The following is a 27789-nucleotide window of genomic DNA, read 5'->3' on the forward strand; positions in this document are numbered from 1 at the left end:
GGTGACTGGTGTTCTCCGGCCTCAGTGTACAAATGTCCTTTGAAAAACTGGAGCAAGTATGTGTAATGCCTTACACAGCGTAGACAGAAAACAACTCCCTCCAACCAAAGCAGCACGGCGCGGCGGGGGTCTCTGCAGCCCACGGAACGCGGGTGCGGCGGCGCGGCCAGGGCCGCTCTGGCCGTCCCGCGGGTCAGCCTGTAGACGCCATTTCCAAGCCGGTGCCGACGGCAGAGGGGGCACACCCGGGCGGCCTGGGGACACCCCTCTCCTCGGGGGAAACAAGCTGCCAGTCTTCTGGGGTTGGTGGGGGGCACAGTGCTGTCCACGTGGCTGAGACGAGGGCCGGACCGCATCTGAGCGGCGAGATCAAAGAAAAGCTCCGAAAAGAACAGAAGTGCAAAGCATTTTATTAACACGTCTTTCAGATTACAATACAGTCCGAGACACGTCTCGGTGTGAAGTCACAGAAATGATACACACACATACATTTTTTCCAACCACGTCACTACTGTTCTGCACATGTATTCCTGATAAAGCTGTCACAGGGAAAACTGGGGTAAGGCACCGCATCTCCCACCAGTGGCAAGTGCAGTGTTTGGTAGAAAACACGCAGCAGACCCACCCAGAGGAAAAGCAACTCAGTCATCTGGTGGTTTCTGAACTCTCAACGCGCTCCCTGCAAGCAGCGCGCGACTCCGCCTCGGAGCCGGCAGACGGCGGCCGGGCAGCGCGGCGCGTTACGGTTAGGAAGGATCACAGCGAGAGCGGTAACAAAGGGTCAAAGAGGCCACCACTTCCAGCGGGAAAACCGGCGCGCCCCAACTAACACTGAACTCACGCACAAGAGGTCCTGCAAAAGTAGGGGCGAAACAAGGGGTGAGTAGGGCAGCCGCCCGGAAGTGGCATGACGCCGGCGGCCAGGGCGCCCGCGCTCCTACAAGCCAAACTGCAAAGTAACAGAAGTCAGCTGTCGCTCTCTCCATCGGACACCTGGGGGGACAAAGCGTGAGTAAAAACCTGTCAAAGCAAAGGATGAGATGCAACAGCTGAAACACGGTGCGAAGACATGCACAACGTCCTCGTACCCCCTCCCCGAGGAGCTCTGGATGGGAGACCAGACAGAGGAGCCAGAAAGAATGCAGCGCCAGCGGCAGACGAGGAAGGCCACGGCCCGAGGCAGACGGGGAGGAGGAGGAGGAGGACATCCAGAGATGAGGAGCTCAAGGAAAGTGATTTTCCAGAAGGGGAGAGGAGCTCTCAGCGGTGGCTGACAGCGGGTTTGGGAAGGAGAAGTGCAAGAGAACAGGAAGGGGAGGGCACGCGGGCCCCGGAGGACGGAGGCACCCGACACGGAGCAGCAGCTCGGAATGGAAAGATCTCAGCCTCGCTGTCGTCAAACCTGGAAATTAAAGCGTAGAATTAAAGACGAAGACAGAGAGTTAAAATCCTCACAGAGGAAAAGCGATCCTGGATCCCCGGCCTGTGGAGAGCAAAGAGAGATTATCAGCGCAAAGGCTCGCTTGCCTTCAGCTCGGAGGGTAACCGTGTGCCGTGTGTTGCTGGTTCAAACGCCCGCATCAGAGCCTAAGCGACACCGCGGGCTACAAAGCGGAAACGGTCCTTTAAAAATCAGCTTCCACTACGTGTGCCCTTACGAAGAAAACTAACTTTAAAGGAAAACCATGGCTAAAAGAACCTCAGGCTCTACTTTCTAGAGTATATTACTAAATACAGAATATATTAAAATAGGTCACTCTGCAATGTATTAAAAATTTTGAACTACGTTGTTTCTCCTTAAAGGGTCTGTATTTTTCTACATGCATTTTAAAATAAGTAAAATAAAACAGAGCAAAACACCAACATGGTCTTTTTACATTTTAGTTGGTTAGAAATCAAAGGGAAAGGCAACTTCTCACTACAGATACCTGCTCTACCTGCCTGTCTCAACAAGATTTCCTACCACAACACAGCACAGGAGAGAGAGAGTTAAGAGTTTTAAAAACATTCTCTAGAACAGGCAGGTTACAACGTGTAAAACCAATGATCCTTCCCAACCACACGCTACCAGAAGAAGGTACACCTGGGATCCAATATGAATCAGGGAGTTCTGCTTTGGTTCTAGGACATAAAACCATGGGCACTTTAAATGACGACAATGAAATAGGTTGCAAAAAAACCTTACACGAAATCCGTAGGATTTACTAGTGAATCAAGGCCAAGAGCCTTGGGAGAGTTAATACTGACCAATGTCCGAAATAAAGCTTCATTCACAAGTTTTAAAAATAGTTGAGAAGGTTAATCGAAAGCTCATTAAACATAGTAAAATATCTAAACTTTCCCCTACATGATCTAAACTCGTGGCTTCCTTCACAGGAGGTGGGGCCGGGGCAACTGGCTCCTGGCCCTGTCCCCTCCCGTTCAGGAAATTCCTTTTCAGAATAACGTCACTTAAAAATTTGTAAAGAACCAACAAGGGTTCTCTCAGAAGCCCCCCACCCCACCCCAAATAAATAATAAAAAAGGTGGTGGGCGCTGGGACTCTGTACCTGACCAAAAGAAGGAAAATCAGGTCAACCAGTGAGCCTCTAAGTCTCCCAAGTCCTCCAAGCAGGAAGGGAGGGAAAATTCAAACTGACCCCGAGAAGGGCAGTGTGCCAGGCAGGGAGCCCAGAGCCATCCGCAGACGGCGGCCTGAGCCCATCAGCGATACACGCCCTGCCGGCTGGGTGCAGGGGCTCTCTGGGGAGCTATGTGGGAGGGGGGCTCAAGGGTGTCCCGCACTGGGCACACAGACCCCTACCAAAACCCAACTGTCTGCAACAGGGTCTCTGTCAGTCCAGCGGTCCACCAGCACAGTGAGCTTACCTTCAATTAAACAACAAAGAAATTAATTAAAAAAAAAAAAAACCAACAACAACAAAATAAAGAGAACAAAACAGAAAACCATAAGCCAACAGAAAATGAAAGAAAAAAGAATAGAAATGATTGGCTCTCAACACCATCCCTCTGAGCAAGGCCCCACCTCCCTGCGTCTCTAGCCCAGGGAGCCAGTCCGGCCTCCTCCCCAGGAAGAGCTCAAGGCCCACACGGGGAAGGGTGGCTCTCCGGACGGGTGGGCGCCCTCCCGTCTCCCAACCTGACTGGCCGACTCCTCTTAAGAGAGTCTGTGCGTCTGAAGTTCACTGTAACACTCATCCCAAGTCCTTCCCTCTGCACAACCCCCTCCCGCCTCCCCGCCTCCCCTCACGCCCTCCACCCTGGCCGGCTCTCCAGTCTCCTGCCACAAGTATCCTGCTGGCCAAGTAGGGAGAACGTGCTTCGGAAGCAGACCCCTAGGTGCACGGATCTGAGCTGTCACAATTCAGAGATGCCACAGAACCCAGCATCAACAGGCGTTCACCCAGGACCAGTACAAATCAAGAGAAACAACCCAGTCAAAGTCGTCCTGAAGCCCCCCATCCCCCGCCAGTCCCCCCGGGGCGAGAGTACAGGCACCTACATAGGACGCTGCCTGTCCAGAAGAGGGGGGGGGACCCTCAACATTTCTTTTGGGGAAAAAACCCAGGATTTCTCCTTTAGAAAAGCATCGTTAGAAGGGCTTAACAAAGTGGCCGGACCGACGGCAGTGCTCGAAGCGGCTCCGCGAGCTTACATTACAGCACAAGTCAAAACAAGACAGCGCAGGGAGAAGTGCTTCGGCGCCGCGGACGCCTCTACGACTGCCTTACGCGGGCTCTGCTATTTACTGACTTCAAGCTTCCTGAATTTGGGAACAAATAATACACAGGTCAGGATAAATGTATTGACTTACTACCGTCTTTATAAAAATCGAATATACACACAAACACATCAACAGTTATGGAACTGTGTCACGTAACTTCGATACGACAACACAAAAGAACTAACAAAGAGCTAAGACTGTTGCTGAATCGAAAGCATTTCCAATTAACATTTTAATTTTAAAAGGTCCGTATTTACACAGCACGTTCAATGCTTCTGCATCTCATTTTAAATGCATGATAAAGAAAGAACAAAGATAATGGTTGCAACAGATCTTCTAAGAGGGCTCAGCTGACGGTGCTCTGATTTCACTGCAGAAAGCGCACCGACCACGACCACGGCAATAATGTTACTTTCTAATTCTGCTTCCTCCCTTTTTGGCAGTCCCCTTCAAGGAAACTAAGGCTTTGCTCCCAGGCAGTGCCCGGGCGCAGGGAGGCGGCGGCGCTGAGCCTTCTCACCCCTTGGCCCGAGGCTTTCAAGAATGTCACAGCAAGAGGAAGCCCCCGTGTGTGCAGACAGTTAGGAGGACACACACGTCCCGCACACCCATGTCCTACTGAGACAACGCCAGAAGCAGACCTGAAAGTCGCCGCAAGGTCTGTCTTCGACAGAGGAGCCCGCGTGGGACCAACGAGCTGACCGGCACCAACGAGGTGTGTCTCCTACTCTCCAGAAACAACGTGCAGCCCTTCGGCGTCAAGGCCCGGCACACTCAGACTCCCCCGTTTCATGGCATCAGGTGGTCCTGGGCGATAAAGCAAGTCCACCAACGGAGAGCCCGCCCACGGCCCCGCGTGGGGAAGCGGCCTGCGCGCTCTGGAGGACAGCTTCCAGGCCGCCAAGCTCTTCACCTCAACGCAGCGCCCACTGGACTGAACCAAACCAACTACGCTTTGAAACCACCTCGGCCCTGCCGTATCCGCTGGTGCCCAGAGCGGCCAGGACAGACCATGGTGGCCGGCTGTGGCCCTGGCGTGACACCGCCTCCCACGGCGTCACTGGGGCCCTCGGGAACCAGCGAGGCCAGGCACCTCGGCTGGAGGGAGTTCCAGGGCATCCTAGGACCTCCTGCGTGCCCCCGGGCACCAGACCTTCTGAAAAGCAGCCACCAACCACAGCACCGTCTTGCGGCTGACCGCTACCACGCGCTGCCACCTCAGGAGCCACGCTGCAGCGAGCCCCACGGGGTCTGAACACTCCCCCGCAGCTCGGGGAGCTTCAACTAGAAACACACTCGAAATGTCACCCCGTGAAGTAACATGGCGACAGTCACATGACGACACAGGCCCCCAGAAGGCTGAGAGGCGGCGGGCTCCCACCTCGTCTAACTCCACGAAGCAGCCCGACAGGCAGGCTCCAGCGCACACACAGCTAGCGGGCCAGAGTCTGCCGGGCCCCTAGTGCTGGCTCAGATGGCCCAGGCCCACGCCACGATAAACCCACAACGGTGCGCCTCCTTCGTGAGCAGGAACACTGAATAAGGCACTTTTTAAAACATTTGCCCAGAATGAACTTTACTAAAGGCTGCTGTACGGGAAGGAAAGGTCTCGCCTGAAGGAACCTACCCAGAACCCCTCAGGCGGGTTCAGGGCTACGAACACATTCCAACTGCACTTTGGGCCTAGCAGTCCCCCTGAGCCACACCGCACAAGGGGGGACCCGCTCCTGTCCGCGGAGGATAGCACAGCCCTGCTCAAGGCCTTCCAAACCAAGAAGTTCATCAAAGCAATGCTAACCAGGTTCCCAAAGAATGTCTAAGTCACCGAGCCGGGGGATGCATTTAAAACAAGGGAAAAAAACCCAGTGGGTGTGTTCAAGCTCCGGGCCGGCCTCCACCTCGCGTGGTACACATGCATTGTCGCCCGCCCGACAGGGGACTCCAGAAAGGCCGCGAGGTGGCCACGCTACGGGCACCTTCTCTAGGCCCAGGGAGGCGGAGTGGGGCCTGCCAGGGCCGCTGCCTGATGTGGGAAGGGTGCAGAGGGGCGGGAGTCCCCTCTGGCACTGGGAACACACGGGCGCTTCTGGAGCAGTCACGGGAAGCAGGAGCTGCCACGATCGGAGCCGCTTCCAGCCACCCGCACACCCGCCTTCCAGGATGTGCAACTGTCGGTCATAACCACCCGCGTTTTAATCTACGTTCTCCCAAGAGCCTTTGGAGGGCTTTCGGAGAAGACAGCGCAAGTCACGCGTGGCCGGGAAACGCCTGTCTAGCCTGCACTGAAGATAAGTGCAACCATTATCAAGTGTTCTTTGCCGTGAAAAACTACTTAAGAATCTGTGACGTTAATGTCCCTTCCTGAAGCTGAGTGATCGATCACACGGTACGACCACGAAGACGATGTCTACATGCACTATGAGCACTTGGAAAACAAAAGCAAACGGAAAGTGCAGTTCTCTGTGCTGACGACAGAACGTGAAGCGGTCTAACAGCAAACCCCAGTCCGCCGTGCCCCCAAGTCCAGCTGTGCTGGCGTCAACATTGGGCTGCGTGCCGCTCCGGACGACAGTCACGCGAGGCTGCAGAAGGAGAGGCCTGCGCTCGCCGGGACTCCGCGCTGCCACTTCCTCGAAGAAACCCCACAGCGCGGGCACTGTCAGGTCAGCATCTCCCGCCAGACGTCACTCAACAATCAGGGCCACGTTTATGTGGGACAAATCGATCATGTGCCTGTGGAAATGCAAGCCAACAGTCAGCACCAACTCGAGCGCACGCATCGGCAGTCAACTTAGCAAGGTACCAGACAACTGCAGTGGGGGGTCCGGATCCACGAAATCATCAAAAACGCAGACAGACGGAGAAGATCAGTACAAAAACGGGGCAGGGAACCCACAGGAGCGAAGAGCGAGTCGTGGGCGCTCTTTACCCACTCCTGGTGCGTTTGTCCGGCAGCAGGCGGTGCACGCACGCGGTAACACCAAGCTGCCTTGGCGGACAGGCTGTCCCACCCACTCCCACAGCGCCCTGACCACGGAATACACCGGATACCTGTGGAATTTCTGCTGAAATGCTAACGCGTGAGCTGGTTCCTTGAACTTAGCTATGGCTTTCCGTTGCTGGGGAAGCATCTGTAAACTCTAGAGAAAAAGAACAGAAATGTGTTAAGAGTATGTTGTACATGCTTTAAAAACCCAAACGCCCAACATATTTACGGTAGCTTTCACACAAAATTCGAGTCCAGGCGGACACTTGGATCACGGCAGAAAATTCTATCTCCCTGGCAATTTTTCTTATCTTATCCAGAGAATCTAACCCAAAACAGTCACTCCCACGAGTAGCCCCTGTATCCTCCCAGCCTGGTTCGTCCGGCCACAGGAGCCGCTCAATCTTCTCCCTCAACCTTCTCTGTGAGGCCCGCCGGCGGACACGTGTGGAGAGTCGCTTCCTGCCCGCACGCCCTCCTGCCAGGCGATTCTCTGCCGGCCCTCGCTACACCTTCCGAAGGAGCAGTACTCGTCACACGGGACGGAAGTGCCGTTCAGCGACGGGACCCCACAGCTGCCGCTGGGGTAAAAGGAGGCTTTCCTACATCTTTCCTACATCTGCATCTTTCCTACACCTACGCTGCCGTCAGAGCGATCTGGCCACGCTCTGTACTGAGAAGATGGTCACGAAGCAACACCGCAGATTACATCTCCAGGCGCTAAAGAACCATTCCCAGGCCACTACTCTCTGCAGTGAGAACCAAGTGAGTCTGTGAAGAAGACAGAAGGAAAGAAATGATCCACTGAGCGGAGAGGATCTTACTTCTCTGAAAAGCAAGCAGGACAGAGGTTACCTCGGGCGTGGTCCTTACACCTGCCCTGAAGAGGACGCATAGCTCCGAGTTTTCCCTGAGGCCTTGGGATTTAGGGTCCGAGGATGCGGGAGGGGCAGGTCAAAGGGGACCACCTGTGTGCTCTCAGCCAGGCCCTCCTCAAGAACCTGATGTCTCCCAAGGATCCTGGTGACGCGGCCAGCTCGGCACGTGTCCCTGGGGGGCACAGCGCAGGCTCGAGGCTCTGCAGAGGGCAGGGTACACGGCAGCTGAGGCCGGACGCCTGCTCACCCCAGGACACAGTGCCACTGGCCCAGGGAGAGCACAGGACTCGAGGCCTCAGTGGGCTTCTGGGCTTCTTAGTGAAGCAGGGCAAGCAGGGGAAAAACGATGGTAACACATGACCCTTAGAAGTGCTGACCTATGTGACTAATTTTAAAGCACGTTTCAAAGACCTACAATGGAAACACGTGGCTAAAAATACCAAGTACTCCTCATTTCAGTAACCGCAGGTGTCCACCAGTCAATACGGCGAGGAGAGCTTAAAAACGTAGCCACCTTCCCCAACGTCACCTTTCGGTGCTTCACGGAAAACTAAACCGTTTCAAGTCGGCCAGCTCCGGAGCGCTGAGCTGTGCACGCAGAGCCCTGGAGGAGGAGCGGTCAGCTTGGGACCCGGGGACCCTACCCACTCCGACCACCGACCGGGAGCGGCCCCCGGGCAGCGCTGAGCTGGGCCTGCCGCCTGCGGAGCCGAAGCAAGCTCGCTAGAGCACCGGATCCCTCCTCTTCTCTGGGCTATAAAACCCGGAAGCAGAAGGACTTTGTGGATGATTCCACTTCTCACGGAGTTAACAGCACACCTAAAGCACCACACAGCCGTCTCTGATGAATGTCGTCCACGCCGCCCCCTTGGCTGCACCCTGGGGCAGCGTGGCTTCCCCGGCCTGGGAGGTGCACCTCGGGTACTGGACAGAGGCACCTTCTCCTCCAGATGACCTGCCTCACGCTGCTGTTCCCGCCACCTGGGCCCCATCCTGGAATGAGATCAGTTGTTGCAACTCTGGGGCTCCGTCCCGGGTGGGGCGGGGGGCTGTGGCCAAAGCACCACCCCTCAGCTCATGGCAGAGTCGGCTGCAAATCCCACCCTGTCCCCGAGCACCTGCACAGGGCCCACTGCCAGGCCCTTCCTTCTGGCTCTGTGTGCCTCTGGCCTGGTCTCCTCTCCTCCAGCCACAGGGTCACAGGCACCGGGGCCCGAGGGTGGGGACTGCTGCCAGTGCTGAGAAAGTCCTCAGGCACGCGTCACAAGAACTCACCTAAACTCTCCTCTAAACATTTAAGAACTTTATGAGGAACAGACAAGAAAAACTCATTTCCTACCGGCACGCAGGGGGAAAGCTAACACTCCAGCTTGGAGTGACTCCTCATCCCAGAGGGGAGACCACTTCCCTCCCTGAGAGTAAGGAACTGTGCTGCTCTAAGCAGCAAAATGCACGAAGAGACCTGGGTGGGCAGCTGCCTGCTCGGACACCCTGCCCCCACAACATGGGGCTGGCCCCCTCCACCCTGACACGCGGCGAACAGTGACAGGCTCTGACAGCCTGCGGCTGGATCCCAGGAAGACGTCCGTGTCACTCAGATCCCTGACCTCTCGTTCCCAATTAGGGAAAGTGCCTTCCCCTTCTCAGAAGCCCGTGCGTGCACGGCCGTGTGCACACGCACACACTCAGATAAACTGCAATGTTACGAAGACACTATCAAGGTTCTGCAGCCCTGAAACTCCGTTTAGTCTTCTTCCCCCTGACCTCCCGGGGATGCCTGCCTGGCTCAGTCGGTTAAGCACCTGCCTTTAGCTCAGGTCACGATGATGTTGGGGTCCTGGGGTCGAGTCCCACATCCTGCTCTGGTGCTCCCCCAACTTGTGCTCTCTCTCTCTCGCAAATACATGAAACCTTCGAGAATAAATAAGCTGCTTCCCCTAGCACTTCAGTGACCACTTCAAGCCAAGAATGCTAACGGCTGCAGCCCTGACCCAGACACCCGTGGGTGGGCCCCTCTGAGGGCAGCCGAGAGGCACGGAGAGCACAGAAGCTTCCCCCTGCGGCCAGCACCACCGGCCTGTTCTCCATGCCCAGCAGGACCGTGTCCCCGCAGCAGAAAATGCACCCTGCACGGCAGACAGCCCCCTTGCTCCCCACCCCACCCCAGCTTAGCAACAGGCTCGGTCCAGTCCCATCTGCTCCGAAGTCCAGTCACTGTCCTTGCTCAAGTCCCAGGGCCTGGGCACATCCACCTGCCGTTCCGCAAGCTGACAGCGCTCGAGCGGACGCCAGTGCCCTCCCCCCCCCCCCACCTCGCTGCTGGCCCAGCTTCCCTCCAGCTACACCAACCTGCCCGCGAGAACATGCGAGCGCGCTCTTTTAAGAGCTCTCAGGCTGGGGGCACCTGCGTGGCTCAGTGGGTTAAGCCTCTGCCTTCAGCCCAGGTCATGATCCCAGGGTCCTGGGATGAAGCCCCAAATCGGGCTCTCTGCTCAGCAGGAAGTCGGCTTCCTCCTCTCTCTCTCTCTGCCTGCTTGTGATCTCTGTCAAATAAATAAAATCTTTAAAAAAAAAAAAGAAAGAAAAAGAGCTCTCAGGCTGTCGCACGGAGCTCCTGAAAACCCGTTCTTCCCCTGGGTTCCCGACAGTTTCGGGACGGGTTTTTCACAGTACAGCTTCAGAACGTGTGTCCACCCCTCTGTCTTCTTCACACCTTGTGGCGTGGGTCCGCGGTCCGCCTACGCTGACCATACCTAGTGCTTTCCTCCCGACGTCCTCAGCTGCAGAACGGCTGCACTACCGTCGCCGGGCAGTCGAGCCTCCTCCAACACCTCCTTGGTGGCTCAGAACCAGCCACGCTTCAGAGCACCCTAAGACGCACTCCTGACAAGTGGAGAGCAGCGCCCCGAGGGGCTGATCGGAAGCGCGCCCCCTTGGGGTCAGCAGCCCTTCCCAAGAGCACACCTGCCCCTGCAGCTGGGTTCATCCTGTCTCGCTCACGGCTCCTCAAGGGCGACGTGGAGGCCACCGGCCCTGTCCACCCCTCAAGGTTTGCCAGGGCACGATGGAGAGCTACGAGGAGCGCGGAAGTTCTCGCGCAGGTGCCCAGAGTGCAAAGGGAGGAGGAGCGCTGTCCCAGCACTACACACCCAGAACCGCAGCACCGGGACTTGCCCCAATGCCCCACTGCAGGGCCCGGCACGGGTGCGGCCCCAGCTGCAGGGCGAGGGGCTGCTGTAGCTTCCACAACAAGCTGTCCGGGGCCTCCCCTACTCTGGTCCCAGCTCAGGGACGACCCGCACGGCCGCTGGGCCGCAGAGAGATGTGCACAGCGCTGCTGCCCGTTCTCCAGATCGGTGCTATCAGCGACGACCACAGCAGGGAACTGGCCACAGAGTCTCACTCAGTGATTCCAAGCGTTCTGCTTTTGTGAAGAAACTACTTTTTTGTTTTTACACCGTGACATTTCACTTATTGATAGGATAACAAATTTCTCTTCTTGGCACCATTTCAGACATAACCTAGCAAAAGGGGAAGTAAAGACAATTAGGCAAAAAAGCCACAGGTGTTTCAACCAGCCTATGTCCTGACCCCAAGAGCTCCCTTGGCTTCCGGGTTTCGGGACAGAGCAGGAGGTCAGGGTCACTCCAGCGGGAAGCCGTGCAGGTCACCAGCCGGCCGCTGGGCGTGCGCGCCGCTGCAGACCGAGGCACGGCCTTCTCGCAGATCAGACTCCTGCCATTGCTGCTTCGGAGCGCTGCACGGCGCCCCCACTGTGCCCACTGCCCGAAACTCAGAACATGCCCCTCTACTGCTCACACCGTTGCTACCGCCTGGTTGTAGCCGGTCTTTCCTGCTCCGAAGCGGAGGAGGCAGATACAGGCCTACACCGCACTTTCTAGAGAGGCTTTTGAGCACCACTTAAGGGACTGCCGCGCCATCTGAAGACACGCGGCCGCCCCGTCACGTCCAGTGTCAGCGCTGAGAGCTCTCTGGTCCGCGGTTCAGGAAGCAGCGACAGCGGGCGCCGGGCTTCTCTCTGACATAAAGGCCCAAAGGAAAGGGAACCTCCCTGCCCCAGACACCACCCCTGCTGTTCCCGAAGTGGACACAAGGTGGCACCAGAGCCCGCCGCACACACAAGCTCCACGCAGGGCCTGGCCAGGGCCTGGCAGGGCCGCGGAAGGTCCGGGTCACCGGCGCCATCAGTTCCGGGCCGATCTGCACTTCCGCCATGGGCGAGCCTTGGCGCGAACGTCATTCTCCGACATGTAATCAGCGTCACTCTTCAGCTATCTAACGTTGGCAGGGCCTTGGTACGTTGTTTTATTATTTTTTTTAATTAAGAAACTTGACCTTTTCTGAACGGTGTTTAAAAATTTATAAACTCCCCCTCAAAACCCTCCTATGGGACTAAGACTGGCAAGATGCGAGCTCTCTGTTCCCCAGGGAGGAAGAACAGGCCCCTCTCTCGGTGCTCTGTTCATCACGCCCCAGGGAGTTCTCCAGGGTGGATGGAAGCTCACTTTCCACCCCATTTTTAGGGTGCCTGATGGAACCCAGAAAACGTGTTTTTCTCCTCCTATCTTCCTCTCGCTTTCTAGCCTAGAACAAGGCATTAAATAACCCAACGTCGTTTTTGTTTGGCTTTAGGTTCCCTCAACCAAACTTTATTTATAACAAACTGACCTCCAATACTTTTCAGAACGGATGGCTGGGGGGAGCCATTCAAGAGATCTACAGGCCCCAAATGCAAAATTCAAAATTCAAGTTCTAAGATGGTTAAGTCCACGGTTAGTGCCCTGGCAACGGCTCCAAGCAGCCGTGTGATGAGAAGCTGCCCGTGGCTCAGCTATGGACCCTGAGAACCACGTCCCACGAAGACGCTCAGGAGGATTACCAAGACCGCGTGAGGAAGCGAAGCCACGACCACCGTGGAGAAAGCAACCATGCCATCACCCCCCAGCCCACAGGGAAACAGACACGGAGACATGAGACCGCCCACGAGCCCTCACGGGAAACACCAGGCCTCAGAACTCCCAGATCAGGCTCTGGTTTGTTAGCGTGGACCGCTGTGAGGGGCCCCGATTCTCCACCACCGCGGGGACTCTCAGGCCAGGACGATCGCGCTGAGGCATGTCCGGTGCCGCGGTCGGCTCTGCTCCCGCAAAGCCGCCCCCGTCGGGGGACCTGTGCGAAGGGGCTGCCCGGGAAGGCAGCGTGAAAGCCCGGGGCATCACCGACCATCTCTGCCGCAGCCCTGCGTTACCGACCGCGCGGAACACAGAAGCCCAAGTGCTAACTTCCTGCTTCGACACACAAACAGATACTGATGCTCCCCGCCTCCCTAGGAGTCCAGAAATGAAGAACAGGGCGGGTTTTAGGAGCATTTTCATTCACGCCTCACATGTAGTGACTGACTCTCAACGGTAGATAGATTTCGAACATGTTAAAAATGATTCATATCAACTCTAGTCTGAAAAGGTTTCCCCGCTCACTCATGCAACAAGAGGCTGTAAAACAGCCCGAGTGGAAAGCGCGCACAAATCTGACGCTCACACTCCACATCCTGCCCACGTGGGCTCTGACGTGGTGCGGATGGCATCTGAGATGGGGATGGGGGAGGGTGGGACAGGAGAAGGCTGTGACTCGGATGCGGACGGGACACAACGACCTGAGAGACACAAAGCTCAAGGAAACCAGGCCAGCTGGCTTCTCTGCAGGTGTACCTGTAAGACTGGAGAGGATGGGGGTACCTGGGTGGCTCAGTGGGTTAAAGCCTCTGCCTTCAGCTCAGGTCATGATCTCAGGGTCCTGGGATCGAGCCCCACATCGGGCTCTCTGCTCGGCGGGGAGCCTGCTTCCCCGTCTCTCTCTCTGCCTGCCTCTCTGCCTGCTTGTGATCTCTGTCTGTCAAATAAATAGATAAAATCTTAAAAAAAAAAAAAAAAAAGACCAGAGAGGATGCACAGGCTGGGCGTTTGCGTGGACAACGCTATTTATCACGGACCTGGGCGCGCCCGCAGCCGGCTCAGCGGCGACTACTGAGCATTCAGAAACCACCCGTCGTAAGACAAACAGATCAAACTGTAGTCCGCGTTATTTCATGTTTGTAAAATCGAAACCAAGTTTCACAGTTGTTAACATGTGAGCTATTTCTCCAAATGAGGGTCAAGGAAGGGAGATGCTTTTTAAGTTTTAAGTTATTACAACCGAGAGTGCATGACAGAGCAGAGCGTGTCAGGATAATGGGAGGACTCGGCAAGATTATTTCATAAATTGCATAACTGAGCATCTGAAAATTTCCAAATAATCTAAGGCAAAAGTTCTGATATTAGGTATCCACAGTAAATAACGTATGTGTCTTTCTTCTCAAATGTGCTATTTTAACATGAAATAACCACAAAGGGAATTAATCGAGACCTAGCGGGTCCTGGGAAAGGGCCCAGGGGACACACCTGAATGGGACCCACTGACGTCAGCAGGCTCTTCAGCTGGACGTCAGTCGTGGACGAGGAGAGCCCTTCGACAGACACGACGCAGGGCTGAGGCTTACACTCCACCACCCGGAGGTTCTGCTTGTTCGGCGTCAGGCGTCCCCGGCCCATCGCTCCGGCCACGCCTCGGCCTCTCCCGTGCATGAGGACCTGGCAACAGCAAAAGTAACAGTTTGACTTTGAAGCTTTGGATTTTTCCCCGCAGCTACTAAGATTATACAAGTGGACAAACAACGCAGAATCCATTAAAATCAACCATGCGCTCCGGGATCGGCTGTACGTTCACCCACCACCAGAGCAGACCTGAGCGTCACGGTGAAACCCCCAAGTCCGGGCGGAGGCAAAGGAAGACAAGAGCAGCGCCACGTGTGCGTCTACCTCGGTGCCACGCACAGTGGGAGGAGGCGCCTTCCCCGTAGCCACCGCGGGCGCATGCCGCAGCAGGATCAGAGGGCTGAGAAACTTGCTTGGGTCTGGTCCACACTCCTCCTGGCGTGCTCCACGCCACACCCATGGGGACTGGTGCCACCATGCGCCCACGAGCCACCACGTTATGGACCCGAGGCTCCTCGTGACTCTGCGTGGCCGGCACCCTGAGAACCCGAGCAGGTTCTGTAGCTGGGGTCACCACCCGGCTGCCGCACCGTCCCGCACATCACAGCGCTTTCATACCGCCACCGAAACCCACGCACAACGAGGCCCGCACGCCCACCGCCACCTCAGTGATGAGGTCCCTGGTCTAAGGTAGGGCCCCGACCTCGGGAGATTTTTAAGTTGCCCAAGGGTTCAAAATGACTCTTATGGGGTCTTTTCTAAAGAAGAGGAGACACGGACTCTTTCTGGTATATTCTAATTAGAAAATGAGTAAGTACCACATGCCAGGTGCTTTCTCTAAAACACAACTCGTCCTCTGCAGGGCAGCAGTGAGACGCAGGTGACAAGTTGAACGCAACAGCACCAGGGCTTTCAGACATCCTAACCCTAATTCTGCCCTAGAGTCCGGGTACCCAGGGACAAAAATGGCCCCTTGTTCCATCCCAGAAAAGGGCAGAGGGGAAGGTAAGTAGAAATCATAAAGGAACTTTTGCACATGAACGGGGCACCACACAAAGGGAAAGGCATACAAACTGACATTTCTTAACACTCCCCAGAAGGTAACAAAACTCCTCCTGGGAAATGAGTTTTTGAAAACTGCAAAAGGATATTTCAAGAGAAGTCACACTGGAAAACATGCATCAAAAGGTACACGTAAATTACATCAGTAAGAAAAAGAATAAAAACTGTGTGACTGTTTCAACAGATGCAGAAAAAGCATCTGACAAAGTACAACATCCATTCATGATTAAAAACCAACAAAACAGGTCTAGAGGGAACATACCTCAACATGACTAAGGTTATGTATGAAAACCACAGCCAACACCATACTCAATGGGGAAAAACTGAGAGCTTTTCCCCAAAGATCATAAACAAGAAAGGGCTATCCACTCTCACCACTTTCATTCAACACTAGAAGTCCGACCCACAGCAATCGGACAAGATAAAGAAATAAAAGGCATCCAAACCGGTAAGGAAGACGTGAAACCCTTACTACCTGCAGCTGACATGATACCATACACAGAAAACCCTAAAGACGCCACCAAAAACCCACTAGAACTAACCAATGAATTCAGTAAAGTCGCAGGATAAAAAAAATCAATGTAGAGAAATCTGTTGCATTCCCATACATTAATAATGAAACAACATAAAGCGAAATTAAGAAAACCCATTTACAGTTACACCAAAAATAAGACGCCGGGGAATAAACCTAGGAGGGGAAGACCCGTACTCTGAAAACCACACAACACGGGTCAAACTGAAGACGACACAGAGAGATGGAGAGACGTTCTACGTTCATGGCCTGAAAAACAAATTATATTAAAATGTCTACAATAGGGGTGCCCACCTGGGTGGTTCAGTGGGTTGGTTCAAGCCTCTGCCTTCGGCTCGGGTCATGATCCCAGGGTCCTGGGATCGAGCCCCGCATCAGGCTCTCTGCTCAGCAGGGAGCCTGCCTCCTCCTCTCTCTCTGCCTGCCTCTCTGCCTACTTGTGATCTCTGTCTGTCAAATAAATAAATAAAATCTTTTAAAAAATAAATAAAATAAAATGTCTACAATACCCCAAAGCAGTCTACACATTTAGTGCAATCCCTCTCAAAATGCCAACAGCACCTTTCATAGAACTAGAACAATCCCAAACTTTGTCTGGAACCGCAAAAGACCCGAAATTGGCAAAGTGACCCTGGAAAGGGAAAGCGCAGCTGGAAGCATCACAATTCCAGACTTCGAGGGCCACCTCAGAGCTGGAGTGCTCAAGACAGTATGCCACCGGCACAAAAACAGACATGCAGATTAAGGGAACAGAACAGAAAACCCAAAAATAATCCCAGAACTGTATGGCTAATTAATCTTTGATGAAGGAGGCAAGAAGGGGCGCCTGGGTGGCTCAGCCAGTTAAATCACTGTCTTCCGCTCGGGTCATGATCCCAGAGTCCTGAGATCGAGTCCCACATCGGGCTCCTTGCTCAGCGGGGAGCCTGCTTCTCTCTCTGCCTCTGCCTGCCTCCCTGCCTGCTTGTGCTCTCTCTCTCTCTGACAAATAAATAAATAAAATCTTTAAAAATAAAAAAAAATAAAGGAGGCAAGAGTATGCAATGGGAAAAAGTCTCTTCAACACGTGGTCTTGGGAAAACGGAGCAGCCACGAGCAGAAGAATGAAACGGGACCACTTCTGACACCACACTCGGAGATAAACTCAAAATGGATTAAGGACCCAAATGTGTGACCTAAAATCATAAAAATCGTACAAGAGAGCATAGGCGGTAGTTCTCTGACACTGGTCACAGCCACATTTTCCTGATGTGTCTCCTGAAGAAAGAGCAGCAAAAGCAAAGGCAAGTCACCGGGACCGCAGCAAAAGAAAAAGCTCAGCAAGTGACACACCGCACGGGAGAAGACATCTGCAGGTGACCTGACACCGGTCTAGAGCCCAAAATACACAAAGAACTGATACAACTCAATACCCTAAAACCAAATAATCCAATTAAAAATGGGCAGAAGACAGACATTTCTCCAAAGGAGATCTTTCCAGATGGCCAACAGACACATGACAGCGTGGCCCACGTCATGCCTCATCAGGGCTGACGAAAACAGCAGCGGGCCGGCACCTCAGCTGTCCGAGCGGCGGAGATCAACAACGCAACAGCCCAACTGTGGAAGCGGCCCGTGTCCGTCGGAAGACGAGCGGAGAGAGATGTGGCGTGTGCGTACATGTAACACACACACGTGCGGTAATTACTCAGCCTCAAAAAGGATGAAATCTTGCCATCTGCAATGATGTGGATGAAGCCAGAGAGTGCTTTTCTAAGCAAAGTCAGTCAAAAAGAAAAAAATTCCATATGATTTCATTCTCATATGGAATTTAAGAGAACAAATGTATGGGGCGCCTGGGTGGCTCAGTGGGTTAAGCCGCTGCCTTTGGCTCAGGTCATAATCTCGGGGTCCTGGGATCGAGTCCGCATCGGGTTCTCTGCTCGGCGGGGAGCCTGCTTCCCTCTCTCTGTCTCTCTCTGTCTGCCTCTCTATCTACTTATGATTTCTCTCTGTCAAATAAATAAATAAAATCTTTAAAAAAAATTAAAAAAAGAAAACAAATGTACAAGGATAAAAAGAGGCAAACCAAGAAACAGACTCTTAACTCTCGAGAACAAACCGGTGGTTGCCCGGCGGGGGTGGGGGGGGCCGGTGGGCAGAGGGTGAGACGGACGAAGGGGTTAGGAGCACACCCAGCTGTGTGCACTGGGTAATGTGTGCAATTTTGCTGAAATTAACTAAGTGGAATTGGAGGGGAAAAGTTGCAAGTAAAACTGGCTGGAAACCAGCAGTAAGTATTCTTATATGCTAGCTATAATAAGTTACAATATTAATAATAATATCCTTTACCAAATGCTTCCCTTATACACCAGCCATCATGGTTTTTATCTGCACCTTCTTATGAAATCCTCCCAAGAGCCGAGGTGAGCTAGGAAACATTGCCGTCCTCACTTCACAGGAGAGCAAACGTTTCAGATGCGCACAGCTGTCCGGGGCAGGAGGCCTCTAATGTCTCTCCTCGTGTACGGGGACAGCCCCCGACTGAAGCCAGTTTAGACCAGAGCAACCTTCAAAGACTGAAGTTAAGATTTAATCCTCTGTTGCAAAAAGGGAATAATTTTGTTTGCTCCTACGTCAAGTGCTCATGGTGTCGACAAAGTCATTTAGCAGTGGCCTTCACAGCGGTACTAGTACTACTGAGAATCAGCAGGAGGACGAGCAGAGAAAAGAGCTAGCAGACCGCAGAGCTTTCCGGAAGAAACTCAAAGCAGGTGTTGCTGCCCTGCCTCCCCCCTTGCGTAACTCCATCAGACGAGGGGCACGGGACTTACGCTCCAAGAGGAGACTTTACTGTTGGGCAGAGAGGCAGAGGCTTCGGGGAAGTCACAGAGACGGCTCCCTACCAGCTGAGCGGAAGGGCGCCCCACCACAGGGACGTAACGGGACAAAGGGACACTCTTCTCCTAGGGGAGGTTTTCAATTCAGTGCGCAAGAGGAGAACAGGCACCTCCGCGGAAGGCATTCTGCATGCCCGTCTCCCGTCCCACAGTCGGTCAGGACCCCTTTAATCCTCAGAGCAAAGGAAGGAAAAAAGAACCAGAGTCAGGGCCACTTTCTTCAGACAGGGTGCTTCACCTCCAAAGGCCTCGCGTTCCCGCCCGTGAACCTGGGGACGAGCGAGGAAGTGGCTGCGCAAACGTCCCTCTGGCTCTCGGTCTGCAGAGCCCGGGGAGCCAGCGAGCAGGGAGGCGGCGTGCCGGACGGCGGCGTGCCAGACGGCATCTGTGAGCACGGGTTGTCCCCAGTGCCCGGGTCAGAGCTAGAGAGAACAGCCACACGCCCCGGTTGTGCGGCCTTTCCCTGACGTGTTCCGTTACAAAGTCAGGAGAGGGAAGTCCTTTTGTGCACACACAGCCTCCGAAGCCAGAACAAAGGACCGTCCATTTTTAAGTTTACTCGAGCCCTCCTACGGCGCAGCCCTGCTATCCGAGAACTGTCCACACGCCGGCCACTACCACCAGGGGCAGGAGGATAGGCCCGCGCCGGCGGCACTCGGCCCAGCTAACAGGCAGTACCTTCTTGGCCGGATGAACTCCCGGGATGCTCTTGATGCCCGGAGGGCCAGCCGAGTGCACGTGGGACCCCACTGGCGGGTGCTGGGGCTGCTGAAGGGCCCCCTTGGTCAGCGTCACCTTGCGGGCGGGCTGCTGTCTCACTTCTGGGGGCTGTGGGAGCCGCTGGGGCTGGCCCTCAGGGTGAAAAAAGCCGTCGCTCTCTCCTCCCTGCTGAAACAAGGCAGCGTGCTGGTCAGTACCCGCGCGGCCGGGCGGGCGGCCTTCCCTATCCTCGGGGCCCACCGCACTGAGCCCTCACCTGAGAGCAAACCTTTTCGAACAAGTGAAAAACCACCTGTCCTTTCACTCGAGCCACCAAGGAAATTTCTCATCTGATGTGCATAGGTTTTCATCGTATTGGTGAAACTTAAACCACGGAGATCTTTAACTACTGTATCTACTCAAGAGGTCTACAGAATGAAGTACGGGCTGTCTCGCCCAGGGAAATACTGCTGAAGTCTGTGACTTTGGAGGTGGGACTCGCGGGCACTATTACAAGCTTCACAAGGATCAGAACCTTTGGAGTTTCACTGAAAACCCCTTGTTTCCTGATCTTAAAAATGGCTGTATTTCCTAAAAAGAAAAGCACAGGCCCGAAATGGGGTCATTTAGAGCTCCCAAACCGGCGCCTGCGGAAGAGCCGACCTCCCCAGAAACAGGAAGTTTTCCATCAGCACTCAGCAGGCCGTGGGCCTGTCTCATCTCCGCAGTCCCCCACGTCCCCCAACAGAGCCCCCTGCCTGAGCCCCTCCTTTTCTTCCGCCAGCGGCGTTTGTGCCCGTCCTCCTTCTGCAACGGTCTCCCGTTCTGCGCCTCCCGGGGGCCTCCAAGGCTTGGAGGCTGAGACACCGCCGACTCACAAACCTTCGACGTGGTCTCGCTCGGATTTTTGCCCCTGAGCACACTCAAGCTGCGCTATTTACATTCAAGACACCGCCAGGCAGCACAGAACACCTCTCCGGACGGCGTCTGTGGGCTGCTTTCCGTGTAAGGGAGGGCAGCCGGGGGCCAAGAAAGAAAGTGCAGACAGAGGAGCGCACGGTCTAGCCCTGCTAAACCACGTGGCCTGAACAGAGCCGGGGCACACCGGGCCGGTGTGCCGGGGTGTGCGCAGTGAGACTCCCGTCGCCCGCAGGAGGCCCCGCTGCTCACCCCGCTCCAGTCCAGCCCCGGCCTGGCCAGCGCCAGTGTTTCCACAAGGGGCTGCGGGAATGAGCTCAGCAGTGGCCCCTGTACCCGGTGCCTCTCTCCCCTGTACACTGACCTTTAGAGGCAGTTTAGTGGAGCACAGTGAAGGGACAGAGGCTGCAGCAAGGCAGGTGCAGGTAAGATTTGTGTAAAAAACTGCCCGAAGTAATTGGCACCCGAGAGAAGCAGGATTAAAACTGTCACCTGAACAGGGCTTCTGACCATGGCAGCATGCAAAGGAGGGCAAATCTCTCCGACCGCCTCCCCCCCCCAACAGTAAGTACCTACGGGACAAAGCCACCCAGAACAAGCATTTCAGGTCTCTGGGAGTCGAAGTGAAAAGAGTCGTGGACTCGCACCTACTCCTAAGACGTGGCCAGCAGGGCAGCCACAGGGGGTGCTGGGGTGGGACTGCCCACCGGGCTGTCAGCCGGGGGCCTTTCTGGAACAATAGCAGACACAGCGGGAAATCCTGGAGCTCAAAGAACTCCTGAAGGCCTAGGTGAGTGCTCTCCAGGGGTGCCAGGGAGCCGGGGGGCCTCACGCAGGTAGGGGGCAGGTAGGAAGGAGGAGCTGCGGTGGGCTCTGCGAGCCAGCGACCCCACTCACACACACTGGACAATGTCTTCCTGAATGACTGGCCGACCAACAAGCTATGTAGCAACAGGGTCAACCCCTGGAAGCCAGACTAAGAAAGGAAGACTAAAAAACTCACCAAAAAATATTCTGAACTGAATAAAAATACATAAAAACTGAGGGGATGCAAGTTAAGAGTTATGTCAGAAAAGAAAAGAAAGCTGAAATCAGTAACCTGAGCTTTCATCTCAAGAGGCTAGGGGAGAAAAGGAAATCAAACTCAAAATAGAGGAAGGAAATGATAAGATCGCAGCAAAAAGCAATGACACAGGAAACAGAAAAACAATAGACCAAAAAAAAAAAAAAAAAAAAATGAAACCAAAAGTTGCATTTCTGAGATCAAAAAAACCAATGACCTCTAACTAAACTGATCAAGAAAAAGGAAGAGAGGGCACAAACGACCAAAATCAGAAACAAGAAAGCAGGCATCACAACAGGCCCCACCGAAATGAAAAACGATGTCATGAACAACTTTATACCAACAAGTCAGGTCACTGAGGTGAAACGGACAGACTCTAAAGAAATGTAAAACATCAAATCAATTCAAGACTAAAGAGAAAATCTGAAAAATGAGAAGACACTGAATTGGTAATGGAAAACCTCCTGCAAAGAAAAACCACTGTGTCAGGAAGAAGGCGGCCAATCTTAGAAGCCTCTTTCAGAGAAGAGAGGAGGAGGAACCTTCCCAGTCCCCCGTGAGGCCGTCATGACCCACACACAAGCACCGAAGAGGCGGCCAAAGCACCCCCACAAACGTCTGTGAGGAAAACCCCCCCAAAACAGCAGCGTGACTCACTCGCACAGAAAAGGGACCGCGCCCCACGCCCAAGCAGCAGACCCCAGGAACACAAGGCTGCCTGGACACCGGACACCTGAAGGACTTGAGGGGCGAAGTAAGCTGCCTGGAAGCCTGCCCGGCGAGCGGGAAGTCTGTGGATCCCGGAGCATCCGCTATCCCGCGAGCCCCTACAGAAACCGGAGTCTAGACCCCATCATCCTGTGTTGCTCACCAAACCGAAATTTCTTGTACGTATCCAAGATACTAAGGTTGTCTACCGAAAGGATCAATAAATAGCGAATCACACTTTAAAAAAAAAAACAGAAGTTCTCAATGGTTAGGAAAAAAGATGGTAATATCAGGACCTCGAGGTTACAGCCACTGCCGGTCAGCACACGGGTGTTCCCTCAGCGTCACTGTGACATGGAACGGGTCACCTTCCAAGGCGGCAGCACTGTCTGATGCGTCAAACGGCTATGCCATGTGGCAGAACAGATAACCCGCTGGTACGTTCGGCCCCAAAGGGATGACGTCCATGTATATGATGGACAAAGAGAATGAATACTGTCATCGTTTATTTCTTTAGTAGCGCAAAACTAAACACGTGATCTACACAGTGAACTTTAACTTGGAAAGAAGAGCTTGCACCAAGGGCAGGCACCGCAACTTGCCTTCCTTGAGGCAGACGGTGTCAGTGTGTGTGCCTATTTGGACGGTAAAATCAACACGGGTGACCTGATGGTTTCTAAACGGGGAACGGAACTGAGAGCGTAACGTTCCGTCAAGAAACACTCCAAATAATAAAAATCCTCTCGTCGTTATACCGGGCAAGAGACCGGTGGTAATTTCCTCTGTGAAGAGGAGACGTTAATGTCAGATAAAAACCCTGAAAAACAAAGTTATGAACTTTCATTTTCCGTCCAAGAAAAGTTTTTTTAAAGTAGGCTTGATTCCCAAAGTGCAGGAAAAACAGGTGCCACAAAAGCTTTTTCTTTCCTCATTTGTCAAGAGAAGAACTTAAGTCTCGTTATGCAGAGTGGAGTATGAAAGCTAGGACACCAAGAGAGTGTCCCAGTCATGCTGTAAAGGTTTTCTAAGAAATCACCGGGAAGACCCGATGACGACACCGTTCCTCTGGATGTGCACCTCATCTCTTACCGCTCTGGCGCCAGGGCACAATCCCCGGGCCACGGGGTCTCTGTGGTCCCCCCCCCCGACCGGCCTGCTCGCTCCTCCCCCCGCCACGAAGCGCTCGGTGCTTCTGCAGAGCAGTGATCGCTACTGCTATCGGTTCCCGTTCGCTGGCCTGAAGGGGAGCCCCACGGGACGCCCCCGTCCGCACAGCACCGTCAGAAGAGAGAACAGAGCAGGCGGGTGACACTTGTTGAGGAAACAACAGACACGGAAAGGGAGACGTTTCAGGCAGGGGTTACGACTGACTAGCTTTCTGGAAAAACTGTTCCCATCAGTGGTTTCCTGGGAAGTGGGAGGCGGTGCTAGGGAAGCCCTGGAGTGGCTCACGGTCGAGGCCATTCTGTACACCGTCTATGGCTGTAAATGACGTCATAAACTCTGCAACAGAAATCTCCCAGGCATTCCTAGGACCCCGAGCTCCGCAGTTTTGGTGTAATTAACATATCCACCGTCAGGAGGGTGGGCGGAGCTAATGTTTCTGGACCATCCGCAATGTGACAAGCAGTGTACTGGCTTCGGAACAGACTCATTTTCCTTCGAGGTAAATATTATTATCTTCATTGTACAAATGAAAAACCTGATCCCCTTGGCCACACGGTACCAGTGGGGACTTCCTGTCGTCTCAGTCGAATGCTGCTTCCTAGGGGAGGACTGTAACTGAACAGAATCACTTTTAGCAAAAACTGAAACAAGAAAGACTAGCCTTCCTGCAAGTGCATGAAGGGTCCCTATAATGACGTGTGTGTGTTTCTAAACCACACAGCTGAGCACTCAGGGCTTACATAGAAGTTATTCCTTTTTGTAAGAAAAATGGAGAGGTTTCCTTGTTTCAACGGCGAGAACTATTAGTCTCCTTCAAATCAGCACAATGACAAGCTAATTCTTATGTTCCGGAATTATTCTAGTCAACACGTGGGAAGTCACCAATGCGCTCATGACTGGGTTCCGGGCAGGCACATACTGCGAACACCCACGCGCACACGCAGACCCAGACAGCAGGCAAGGAGAACGCGCCCAGGCACTTGGAACCTTCGGCAACTCCTACAAACAGTCACGGTGCCGACACAGATCCTGAAATCGTTAGGAAAACACCACTGACCTCAAATTAGGAACTTCAGAAACCTGCCAATGGTAACGTAAGGAACAACCGGTCGCCTGTGGATGGCAAATGATGTCCTCTTCCACAAACGAGCGCTGTTAGGACAGCCGGTTCCCTTTCCCTTTCCCTGCACAGCAGCGTGTCTAGCGATTTCTAGTCTGCCATTTCCTCTGAACACAGATGAGGTGAAAAAGTTCAGCCTATCTTAGACCAAGCCAGAAAGATTCTGCTGGTTGTCTTCACCAACCATTCCCTCTCAGTGAGTACTGCAGAACTGTCTGTTCCGAGTAGTTTCTCTTTTTCAGATAAAAGAGGTACCACCTGAATTAAGTTAGCCTAGGGGAACACTTTGTATCAGCTTAATCATTACCAAAAAATGAGGTTTGTAGCCCCCAACATTAGCAGGACAAATTTATTTATAACAAATGGTTTAAAAGCACAGATAAAAATGCCCGTTGATACTGTCAGGGCTTCCCGCAATGTGACAGATCAAATCTTATTTTCATTCTTAAACCCCGTGAAGTGGTATCACTGACTTGCATTCGCGAGTGAGCAAATTGATTAATCCCTCGCTATAGAAATCTCAACTCTTGATTACACCTATCAGACCTTAAGCAGCATTATTCCAGAGTGACAACACTTGACAAATTCCCCAACCATTTTTCTCAGCTTTTGTGGCCCTGCTAGCTTGTATTAACCCTGATGAAAAATTAATTTCCCTTATCTTCTTCTAAACCCCAAAATCCAAATCCGCCAAACTGGCAACTCTTTCTGTAAAGGTATTATGAAAACCTCTAAAAGATTAATTGCATGTCTTCAGGTGACATTAAATTAATTTCTGTACTCATGACAGACATTTGATACTCCGCGCTGAGAGGACAGATAACATTGTCAGGACACACACAAGGACAGTGGTTGGGGTCCCAGGGCAGCCTCTCATGAATTCCCCTTCCGATAAGGCCCACTTCACTGTCATGGCCGTGCCGCTGATCCTGCAGCGCACAGGCCGCACCGAACGGGTTTCTATTAACTGCAACAATGCTGGGCCTCGCCCCGTAATCTTCAGAAAGCTCACTCCGAACCTGGACAGTAAATGATATGCATGCTACGTGAAGTTTCCAAATATAAATACACTTAAGGCTCTATTTTGTCTTTGAAGACTATTCTTTAAAGAAGAGAGAGTAAAATAAACTGGCTAAGGTTTTTTCCAGGTTCCTACACCAATTTCCTAAGGAAACTGTTAGAACAGGACAGGAGGGGGACTCCTTCACATTTGCTGATTCTCTGCCATCAGTCGCCCTCACATGGAGCGAGTGTGCAGAACACGAACCTGACGTGAGTCTACCTGCTTCCCCTAAAATTTCAATACTGGGCCCACATGGACTGAAGTGCAGCAAAACCCGACGTCAAGGAGACCAGGGCCTGTTCACGGCTGGGCGCGCTGGCCGGCACGGACGCTGGACCAGATACACGGATGCTGGACCGGACACACGGACGCTGGACCGGACACACGGACGCTGGACCGGACACACGGACGCTGGACCAGATACACAGACGCTGGACCGGACAGCACGGACACTGGACCGGACACACAGCTCGCGTGGCCCAGCTCCCCGCCCGCCTGCTCTCGCTCCCCATTCTACCTTCCTGACACGAGTCAGGTGTGGGGAAATCTTTGGAAGACAAACTCCACCGGACTTCGGGGGAACAAAACGAGCCTCTGGGGGGTGGAGGCAGGAGCTCCTGCCCCCGACTCTTCCACCTCTCTCACCAGAACGGGCTCCGCTGGAAAGGAAACGGAAGCTGAGGCTGAAACACGGTGGGGCGGCACGCCGGGACCCTCCAGGCAGCAGGGCTCCTGCAGGCTCGGCTCCTCCCCCTGAGCCCCCCACCTAGGTGAGGCTCCAGGCCAGGGAGAGAAGCTTCCAGCGTGCCCCTGCGGAGCAGCTCAGAAGAAGCGGCTTCCCTGCGGAGGTACCATGACTCCTATCCTTGACAGTTCCTGGAAGTCAGGAGAGGGAAGTTACCCAAGACCCTGGAGAAGGATTTCCTCCTCTGCTGGGGAGAATGAGTGGCCACATCCTGGTTCCTAATTACACATGGATTATTTCTGATTTAAGCACTTATGTTACTCCCCGATATCATACCCTTAAAAAATCCAAAAATTAACATAGACAGACGGAGTTATTACAACTGATTTCTGTCCTCTAATGAACAATTGCTGATTTTGCCCAAATTTAGAAGCCACGTGTTTAAGAATGCTCAAAAAGTCCTTTCTCTGAAAGCTATTAATTCTGTCCACTAAAGCATTTCAAAGCTCTTAAAAATTTTATATACAACCGCTTCGGCTCCTAAAGGAAGTTTCTGGAATATACGTATTCTCAAAGACGTGACTAATCAGGATTCAGGCCCAGGTCTCTTCCTCTCTTCTGCTAGTTGCCTTCGGGCCCTCTTACTCCTTACGAGCACCTGGCACGGGGAAAGGACCCCGCAACCAATGAGGCCCCCCTCCACCCCACCATCAGCCACGCCCCTACCGGAGAGGGTGGGAGCCCGCGAGGCAAGGGTCTGGGCTCACCCTTGCCCCCGGCCCTCCTGGCTCCCCTACCTGGGTTAAAGCAGCTTACACTCGTCTGCCTGACCATCTGGTCTTCCCGGAACCCCCCCCCCCCCATCCCCACACCACAGCAGCTCTGTCCTCCTGTACCTCACCTCCCACTCAGTTCCACCCAACTCACTTCTTCCTGATCCTCGAGTGCGGGCTCAGCTCCCAGGGACAGCCTGACCCCACGTGAGCTTCTCCCAGAAACCAAGCGAGTCAGTGCCCTCTGCACGGGTAAGGCAGCTCAGCCCAGTTCACAGGGTCACCCCCACAGCATGGGATGCGCTCTGCCTTGGCCCGGGTCTCTGCACGAGATGTCCTCACACCTACCCACCACTCAACACAACCCAAGAAGTGCCAAACCGTATGTACGATATAATCCCATTCTGTACACCGAATAAAGGAGGAGTTTGTGAGGGAACCACAAATGTTAGCGTGAAAAGACGACCAGGAGAATTAATAACAAGAATTAACGCTATTTTACCCCCATTTTGCTAACTGGTGTGACCCAAATGCCTACAACAGCTATTACTTTAACAACCAGAAGCACTCACGGAAAACACACTATTGTAATTCCTTCTTTGGTATTTCACCAAAGAAATCACAATGTCCAGATTTTTAAAGGGAAAAAGATACTTTCTCAATTATTTCGACAAATGCTTTTTTAAACACCAGTAATGTTCTTGAAACTGTTCTCAACCCTGGACACGAAAAGTGAATAGAAGTGCGAGCCCCGCCTCAGTCAGAAGCAGTGAGCAGGGGACAGCTCCAAGAGGCCGCCGCCACACACGGCAGGGGGCAAGCGCAAGGCAGGTAGCCAGCGGGCCAGAGGCAGGAAACGGGCCACAGCCGGAGAGCGGGAGGCAGTGAAGGTGACCAATCCCAGTCCTACCTTCTACGCGTAGGTGTAACTCCTCCTCAAACCAAGAGTCCCCAAAGGGTGACAGATGGCTCCAGGATGAA

At 53.6% G+C, this 27789-nt stretch overlaps 1 protein-coding gene across 7 annotated transcripts in view; it reads right to left on the reverse strand.

Moving 5' to 3' along the window:
• Window positions 1-394: 394 nt before the first annotated feature.
• Window positions 395-27789, reverse strand: part of RBM33 (RNA binding motif protein 33) — a 129900-nt gene continuing 102505 nt past the window's right edge. For 3 of the 7 annotated variants that reach the window (XM_046021402.1, XM_046021399.1, XM_046021398.1), the window contains exons 15-18: window positions 19291-19497; window positions 14047-14235; window positions 6776-6864; window positions 395-6457 (exon numbers count right to left, since the gene is read on the reverse strand). In XM_046021402.1, coding sequence (XP_045877358.1) covers window positions 6409-6457; window positions 6776-6864; window positions 14047-14235; window positions 19291-19497 — 534 coding nt within the window. In that variant the 3' untranslated portion in view covers window positions 395-6408. Of the gene's footprint in view, window positions 6458-6775; window positions 6865-14046; window positions 14236-19290; window positions 19501-27789 lie in introns of all 7 variants that reach the window. The other 4 variants (XM_046021403.1, XM_046021401.1, XM_046021400.1 and 1 more) reach the window with 2 other exon arrangements.

This window comes from Meles meles, chromosome 10, assembly GCF_922984935.1.
Source record: "Meles meles chromosome 10, mMelMel3.1 paternal haplotype, whole genome shotgun sequence".
Classification (NCBI taxonomy): Eukaryota; Metazoa; Chordata; class Mammalia; order Carnivora; family Mustelidae; genus Meles; species Meles meles.